General features: G+C 48.4%; 1 protein-coding gene across 1 annotated transcript; it reads right to left on the bottom strand.

Moving 5' to 3' along the window:
* Positions 1 to 2085: 2085 nt before the first annotated feature.
* On the bottom strand, positions 2086 to 4922 carry LOC144101471 (ATP-dependent DNA helicase PIF1-like). Its single transcript, XM_077634653.1, has 2 exons — positions 3215 to 4922; positions 2086 to 2159 (listed from the first exon to the last, which is right to left on the bottom strand). The coding sequence occupies exons 1-2, from the start codon at positions 4920 to 4922 to the stop codon at positions 2086 to 2088; spliced, it is 1782 nt and encodes a 593-aa protein (XP_077490779.1).
* Between the last annotated feature and the right edge of the window lie 4153 nt (positions 4923 to 9075).

Raw genomic sequence — 9075 nt, 5'->3', positions numbered from 1 at the left:
GCGATGGATCAATACGCGATAAAGTTTAATCGAAGCTAAATCATGTCTAACCATGCTTAACAGCGCTTTCACTCGTCTTATAGGTTCAGCCGGGTTGAACCACAGCTAATTTTTTCGCAAAAGTAGTGCTTGCCCATCATGTCACTGGTCTTGCGCAGTGCGGCTGCCGCCCGGGCTAATCATATAACAAATAATTAGTCTCGGGCAATATCTTTGCTCATCATGTCTGATGTGCGACTCGGCCAAAAGATGTTGCAAGTGGCAGCATGCTGCCAGGTACTTCTACAAATTCTGTGTACGATTGGATTGTAGCTAAGTCAGTTAATTCGAACTTCCGGTTCCTTCGAAACACCTCTTTAGTCCCTTCAACATTATGTAAATTTTAAAAGACTTTCGGTATCAAGTCAACCACACCACTAATGCTGAACTGCAGTTCTTCACTACCGTACAATTCATCCTTCTGAGAACCCTGTCTTTCAGAAAGACACATAGCATGCATGCTATGTGCTTCGACACTGGAATGAGCACACGCTGTACATAACATTCGCATTGATTTTTTATTAACAGCTACTAGATTTAATGGCAGCTGTAATGCCCGATTTATACAGGCAGTAGTCCAGGACGTCGTCGCCCCCATCGTCATACGGGACAAAGGTAATGCCACAAACTGAAAATGACTGGGCGATCAGCTCGGAGGAAACTGCGGCCCAGGCAGTAGAAACCAAGTTCACGATGTCCTGCACGGAGGCCATTTTTCGGTTGTTCGCGTTGTCTCCCTGCAGAATGAACGCATCCAACGAGCTCTGCAGAGAAACTTTGAAAGGCTCGGCCCATGAAGCAACGGCTGGTTGAAGGGTGCCGTTGCAGCCGACGGGCAAGAAGACTACGTCGACGCCAGCGGCATCAAGCGCATGTTTGCAAACGGCTGTATTGTGACTGGCCGTCTGGTCAATCACTAGCAGGCGTCTGCTTTCATCCTTTTTTGGACCCAGAATGTCCGTGACCCACTTCTGGAATTTAGGAGGCGTCATCCATCCATGCTCACTGGCCGTCAGTCGGATGTTGCCTACGGGAAAGGAAAAGAAGGAAGGAAGCATTGCTATGCGATATTGTTTGGAATAATTTGGTATAAGCAGCTTCTATGCAGGAAGTCCGTTTAATTTAGGCAAGTAGATTTCAGGTGATCCATCAATACTCCAACACATTTAACTTTTCAGGTATGCGCTTTTTAATAAAAAGCGACATCCAAATCAGCACAACGATGACCGACACCGATAGTGTACCCATGGTACAATGTATTCGGAGACGAGACCTCGTCAGGCGTGTACTGAACCCTCAGTACGAGATCAAAATTTTGCCGTGATATCTCGAGCACACAGTATGACAATAAGGGAGTAATTACTCATTGGCATCCACCCAAGCGCAGCCATACGGCTACAAAGGAAAGCTGTACAGCTTTCTCAGAAACTTCGCAGTTAAAGAACAATTCGTCCTGGTCCAGGGTTCAAACCAAGCACTACCGCTTCACCAGAGCAGTCGCTCTACCAACTGAGCTAAGGCAAGCTTATGGTAGGGCGAGAACGAGTTGATCAATAACTCGAAGTGGGAAGAGTTGGTCAAATGTTTAGGGAATCCTCCAAGGTGGTATAGATATTTAATAAGGGAGTAATTACTCATTGGCATCCGCCTAAGCGCAGCCATATGGCTACAAAGTAAAGCTATACAGCTTTCTCAAACTTTGCAGTTAAAGAAAAAAATGGCCAGGCTTAGCTTGGTTAAGCCAAGAATGCGTTGCATATTGCGCGGTCTTTTTTTTTTGAGGGCGAGGTATTGCTTGGCGGCACTCGATTCTCTCGGCAATACTTGGTTATACTTGGATTTACTCGGTAATACTTGGTTTAGCTATTTTAATTCTTGGTCATTCTGTGTGCAAGTACCAGTAGTGAGGCGAGAAGTGCTGTAGCGGCTATATACGTGGTTGCCGGTGAAGCTAATGCAGAATGTACAAACGCAGCTCCAGCACCGGCTACAACGGCGTTCTTGGCACCCATGGAAAGTACATTGGAAACACCCTTGGTTACCCCACTACTCCCACTCCCTGTAGACGTACCCCCAGCAGCAGCGGCGGCTGTAGTCCCAGCGGTTGTAGCCACGTTCCCCTTCGATGTGTGAGGATGTGGTTGTACAGTAGTTTCAGCCTCTCTTACGCTAGGTCGTGGCTGAACATCAGTTTCAAGCCTACTCGGTTTAGACTTGAATGTGTAAGGTTGTATTCTGACCGGTGCTGCAAATGACAACACAGGTATCACTTTGTCTCATCCTTTATTTTCACTTATAAATACGCTTTGATGGTCTGTAAAGTAGTGGCTCTTCGTTTGTACATCACTGATTTCATACTTTCTTGCCGCATTTCTATGCAGGATCAAGTCCAAGCTGCTTCCCCAATGGGTCGTAGAGTTTGGTTGCAATGAACACAGGTCGAGGGAGTACCTGGCATCAAGGGCTTCTATGAATGCTGCATCTCTTTTGGGGTCTTTGTTGAAATCTCCTGTGCAGAACAAAGTTCTCTTGTCCATTCGTTCAGGCAGTCCATTTGCCAGGATGTTAATGGCATCTTCATAGCCAGTCTGCGGTGATATGTAGACTCCAGCCACAACAAACTCCAAGGCTGGAATCTGTATGCACAACGCTTCTCCTCGTTCTGTTGGCACTGGGGGTGTTACAATGGTTTCTTGGAGAGGTTTCCTGACATATATAGCCACTCCAGCGTTTCTAGTCTGGTTGACACGATGTGCCGAACCCACACGATGGAAACCATCTATTATCACCATCTATTATCTATTATCATCACCATCTATTATCAAGGTATGTTTCTGCAAACGGTCAAACTCTGCTATGAGAATGTTATCCACATTGGGACCTCTGTGGGTAAACTTATGGCGCCCTTCCTTGTTAGTGAGGTACAGTCCTTCTAAACTTGTGGCCCTACTCAGGGCTACATATACAAGTTTCTGCGGGTGGTTTGACGCGTACTCATACACAACAGCATCGAAAGCTACCCCTTGAGACTTGTGTATGGTCATGGCACTGGCAGGTATCAAGGGAAACTGTGTTCGTTTAACTGACATATGCTTCAGCAATTTCCCCTTGAGTTGAAATTGCATGGACACCAAATCTATGGGTACCCAACCGTTTATGTGACGGCCAAACCCACGCTGTGCAAGTTTTTTTGCCTTGGCCATTACGCCAACACCAGCTGGATACCGCAGCCAAACCCTGCATGGTTCTGATTGTGCGTCATACTCAATTAGCTTGAGTGTCCCAACCATTCCATTCACCAATCCATCCGTGATGTCTATATTCCGGAGCAACATGTACGGTTTATCCATACACAAGACAACTAGTGCAGGCAAGTTGCCCGTCTCGGCTCGACTAAAGGTCTCCATTCCCCGATTAGCCAATTCTTTCTCTTCTTGCGACCTGTGGCCCAACACCACATCTCTCGCTGGATGTTCCACTTTGTTTTGACTTAAATTGGCAACCTTTTCATTGTATGAATCCACTTCGTTGTTGCTGTAGTACAAGCGAACTGCGTCGGGACACTGCGCTGCCCCACCTAGATCGACAAACCGAGACTCCAGTAACGCAACTTCAAAGTCCTCCAACGGTGCACTGTCTCCAATCTTGGTTAAGAGATTCGAGAACACCGCGTCGCTCTGGCGGACAACTTGGGTCAGAGGAAAGTATTCCAAGTGATGCCACGGTATAACTTCAGTGATAAACACGGATGCACTCGCCTTTGGTCGCTTGAACACCTCGGCTGCTCTAACGGGTGGCAGCTGCCTCAAGTCCCCACAGAGAATGATATCAAAGCCCCCAAAGGGTTCATCCATTCTATCACACCTTATTTGGCGAAGTCGCCGATCCACATGTCTTAGTAGGTCCGATGATAACATGCTGACCTCATCTATGATGACGCACCTCACTCCTTTAAACAGGAAGCGAAATGTGTTCAGGTCCGCTGCAGAAAGGCCCCTGTCTTGTCCGGACGTCGTGCAAATCTTGAAGGCCGAGTGCACAGTTATGCCATTAAGTGCAACAGCAGCCTTTCCGGTTGTGGCACACGCAATGTAAGCATTTACCCCGGATATCTCACTATCCCCGTAGCCAATCTTCTTACTTTTGCAGTACCGATTGTAGACATCCATAATTAAACGGAGTGTGAATGTCTTGCCACACCCAGCCGGTCCCGTGAAGAATATTCGAAGAGGCTTGGCGTCCTCGTTGGTGACGCGATGTATAACTTCTTCGATTATCATTCTTTGACGATGGTTGGTCATCTTCATTCTCGCATAGAATTCTTCTAAAGGCATACAATCTTCCCTTTTCTTCACGCCTGGGCACCCGGCAGCGACGACGACGCTTGTAACTGTGCTTTCTGGTACAATGTCCGTATCGTCATTTTCTTGGACCAGTCTAGCATGTGATGACTCCCCACCATCTTCCTGTGCATTCCTAGAAGACACTTCCTGGTTATTCTCAATGTTGATTTCACAAATCTTTTCCAGTAGCTCAGCTGTCGAAACCCCCTTGTTATACTTGGTTTTCACCTCCATGATTCTTTCTTTGTTGTCGTCAAAGATGGTTTCAAACTCATTGCAATCCAGAAAGTCATTCTCTTTTCTGAATGCCAAGTATAGCATCACATGCTCTCGTTTGTAGTTGACGACATCTGAGATTTCAGAGCCCCGGCACCGAAGTATTGCCGTCTTCCTTCGCTTAGTCAGCTTGTTGATGTTGTATTCTGTTACAAACTCCGCGAGCGTGATGTCTTCCATTTCAGGAGGCCGCTCTTCATACTTTTCCACGGCACTCTTACGCCATATATTTGTACTGGACAATTCCAACTGTTCTTCATCCATTTCGCGTTTAGTCTTCCTACTTCTGATTCACTCTTCTGGCCATACAGTGTTCACTAAGATTACATCTGTACTTGTTTGGCTCATTTCAAACTGAAGCAGCATCCACGCAGCTTCTTGGGCAGACATCTCAATGCCATTCAGTGCTTGCACACCCAGTTTCCGTATCGCCTGCCCGTAAGTCATTTGAGTCTCATTATCATTGAGCAATCTCCTGATGGCTTTACCGAGAGACGATACACCGCGAGCAGCCTTATTCACATACTCGACTACATAGGCTGCGCAAGCATATTCATCCAGAATTATTTGCAGATCCATGTTCGAGTTTAGCACTTCGGCTATCCAGGGATTGAAGGCATTGATGTTGCACTGGTCTAAATCTCGCTTTAACATCATGGTAGGCCGTGAGAGTCCAGAACGTATAACCCTCAGGTAGTGGTCAAAGTCTTCGATACCATGTTGTTCCCACATCAAACATACGTCTTATAAATCGTTGTGTTCAAGGCTTCGTGAAGCGAATCTCGTTTCTCCTTCAGGATTTCAAAACGCTTGGCACCCTCGGGATCTGTTTCCTTGTCTGGAGAAACCGTTGGAGTCAAAACTTTGGTGCAAGGCATCGGCCACAACGGATAATTAAATCTACATTTCCTATTGTACCCTCTATAGCAGGTGTGGGTATGTTCGTGCCGTTGACTTCTTGGTCTTTTCAGGGCATCATGGTTCAGTGAAAGGAGTCGTTCAGCTAATGCTATCGTCTCTGGCATGCCGTCGTTGGTGATCACTTCTTCTGGTGCATCGTTCAACCAAAGGAGAATGTGAGCATGAGCACTGCCTCTGTGTTGGAATTCAATACGCTTAAAGTGTTCCACCACATGATTGGGCTTAAATGGACTAAGCTGCTTGTTACAGAGAATTTGCATTATCACCCGCACCAAATGTTCAAAGTACACAGCACACACCACCGGATCTTCGTTCACCAAGACTGCGGCATGGTAGCTGTTCATCTCACCTTCGTCTATACCGAAATCAGATGGAGATGCCTTCAAGCTCTTCAGTAATTCTAGAAGCCGTGGCCAATGTACTTCCGACGCCGAAAGAGTTAGGAACGCCGTTGGTTTGCCCAATTGGCGAATCATCGCGAAGAGTTCGGCTTTACGGGTGCACCAATATTGTACAGTGTTGGGCACACCATTTGAGAATCCCATGTCCCTGTGAATTAAACTCTCCACTTTGTCGGGGTTCTCCACATCAGCTCTGGTCAACTTCTCCACTCCTTGTTTGTTCTTGAAAGTGGCATTCAGATTATTGCACACACGGTGACGAATTACCTTCATGGCCATATAAAGAACATGCATGGGTAGAGCTCCCCGCCTATCGCTTCTCCTAATCTCGGATGTTGCCATGGACGTAATTGTGGGCCTTGCCTCAGGCTTAATGTATCTCGCATGACCAAGATAAATCTGTGGAAATGACAACTCTTCTGCGTGCGTGTCAAACAGAATGCTTATAGGCCTCTGTCCTTCACCCGGGGCCATTGTCACTGTACGACAAGCTAGAATCCTGTCCTCGTCAAACATCACAGTATGCTGATCCATCGTTAATGCAATGGCATCTGATATGGGGTCACTTCTATCCAAGGCAGCAACTGTTGACGTGAAACCTCGTCGGCCAAATACACACCTTTATCAAAGCGGCGCCTCTTTATATTCACCATGATCTGCTGTTGGTTGTGAACATCTCTGGGCAACTGCTTCAACATCAGGTCAGTGTCCACTGGCACATTCACAATTGGTCCCTTGATGCCAAACTGACCGTTTGTCCAATTCATTAGTCTTCGGATTTGCACAAACGGTATCCGAGGAGACAGACGACGCTCGGCAGCGGGATTCAGGCGCGGTAGTCGTTCTGGCATCGGCGGATATTTATAACCATTGGAAGCACTGTACAGGGGTATCTTCTGCTCTCTAAGACTAGCCTTGCAGCACGTGATACACACCACAGCACTGTGTAATGTTTCTTCATCCCACTCCGGGTAAGCCCTCAGTAAAGTAGGAAACATGAGAGCAGTCACTGACGTAGGTTTGTCTCTATGCCATAGTTGGTCGCACACTGAACACGCATAGCCAAATGGATTGTTAGTGAAACGTTCGTTGAACTCACGAGTTGTAGACTCAAACTCTTGCACTCTTCTCATGTGTTCCTCACGACGTTCTGCTTCACGTTGGGCAACATCAGCATCAGTGAAACGTCCCTGCATTTCCAGAACTGCTTCTTCAGCACGCCGTTTTCTGCGTTTCTCCTTTTGCCTCTCTCTGGTTGCACGCTCCTTTTCAAGTCGCTGCTGTCGCTGTTCGGGAGTTTCTTGTGCACGCATCTGCCGCTTGGTAGCATTCCGCCGTTCCGAACTAGTAGAAGCAGTTGGGTAAACTCATAACTTCTTCCTTCACTTCCAGTGTTGCTTCAGTAGAGGAACGTTGCCGCCGAGCTGCATACTGAGCGCGCCGTTTAGCGAGTCGTTCTTCCCGTTCTTCTGCTGTCTCCGTGGCCCGCTGAAGCTTTCGCTTTGCGCTCTGTCGAACTGCTTTACCCGTGGGCGGCATCTGGCTGCAAGACTGTCCCGGCGAAGGAGCGCAGCTCTTTTAAACATATGCTGTGACGTCAATCATAGCGCAGCGCCCCTAGCGGGAGGAGCGGGAGTCAGGTGGTGGCTGCGGCCGCGCGCGAGTTGGGGTCCAGCTTTTTCTCCGTGACGTCACGCGCCGGCGCAGCGCCCCTAGCGAGAGTCAGGTGGTGGCTGCGGCCGCGCGAGTTAGGGCTCAGCTTTTCCTCCGGCTGCCGTGACGTCACATCACGTGGTTCCGCTAAAGGTCAATGGTGGCTGCCCGGCCGCGCCCAAGGGCTGAACTGAGTGATTGCAATATGCAACGCATAAAATTCGTCCTGGTCCCTGTGGAGGTGGTTGGTTCGACTCCCGCTGCCGGACGGTGACCCACCGGCTTCCTCTAAATGGGTGCAAGCTATGGCTCGGCTTGCTAGGGTTGCATGGCTTGGCAAAGGAGCCTGCGCCTTCAAATCCCGTTCCTGTGGGCTTGGAAAAGCGCCTAAAATGGGCTTCTACCGCACGAGGCGGATTTGTTTGCTTGACGGCGGAACTGATCTCTGATCCGTCAAGGTACCAACAGTACGACAACGCAGCACTGAGTGTCACTGAACTTACTCTTTTTTTTTTAATTGAGTTTGAAGCTATGCTGCAGGCCTACAGGCACAAAAGGTCAACCGGCCTACAAGATCCGTGACAAACTACCGCGCGCGGGGCGCGCGCGCGCAAAAAAAAAAAGAACATGTAAACTCTCGTTACATTCGCGAAGTGGCGAAATCGAAACGAGAACTGTGGCGGGACGGCTGAAGCCTTTTATTTTTTTTTCTGCCGATCAAATTACTGAGTAATTTAGTCGTGTAATTTAGCCAGTTTACGGTCTAAACTGTGAGTGATCCGATGTCACTTCCTTGATTACAGCAAACGCATACTAACAGCGCCCATTTGACGGTTTTGACTGCGCGGTTGCGAATCCATCGTTATCAGAATCGGCAAATGCCGCCAAATGTAATGAAAACTACATTGTCACAGCTATTTAGAAGTAATGTGGCGGCGCGTCTTCGACCATGCTCGGTTAACTCTGTACCAAGCAAGCCAACCAAGCTCTGAAACACCGATGGTGGTGCTGCGTATCGTCAACGCCACAAGCCGGGTCACGTGGCACACATTTGGCGTTGGGCGTCTGCATAGTTACAGTTCATGTTTTCACTCGGGCAGCACTGCTTAAAAGTTGAGACAGAGCAAATGACAGTGGCTTACCTGGTACGCGAAGTTCGCGGAGAGCTTGTTCTTGAATGTGGCCGCTTTCTTCTTTCAGAATCAGGAACGCGGGAAGTTTGACACCCGAGGCACAGGCGGCCAACGCCACTGTAAACCCTATCTCAGAGCCACTGCCGGTGATGCCGATGGTAGCACAGCTGTTTTTTCCAGCTGTTCCATCATTTTCGTCCGCGGTCGGGCTTGTGATGCTCACCATTACCTCGTCCATGGCGAGAACAGCATCGAGCCGATACATGTGGCGTCTGCTCAGCGCTTGGATCGAAGCGCGGGACGCTTGCG

The sequence above is a fragment of the Amblyomma americanum genome, chromosome 8, assembly GCF_052857255.1.
Source record: "Amblyomma americanum isolate KBUSLIRL-KWMA chromosome 8, ASM5285725v1, whole genome shotgun sequence".
Taxonomy (NCBI): Eukaryota; Metazoa; Arthropoda; class Arachnida; order Ixodida; family Ixodidae; genus Amblyomma; species Amblyomma americanum.
This window is presented reverse-complemented; position numbering and strand designations above follow the sequence as displayed.

Coding starts and splice junctions, on each gene's coding strand:
- LOC144101471 (XM_077634653.1), bottom strand. CDS start 4,922: ATGGATGAAGAACAGTTGGAATTGTCCAGTACAAATATATGGCGTAAG. Junction 2,160..3,214: donor GGCAAAAAAACTTGCACAGC/GTGGGTTTGGCC, acceptor CACACATCGAAG/GGGAACGTGGCTACAACCGC.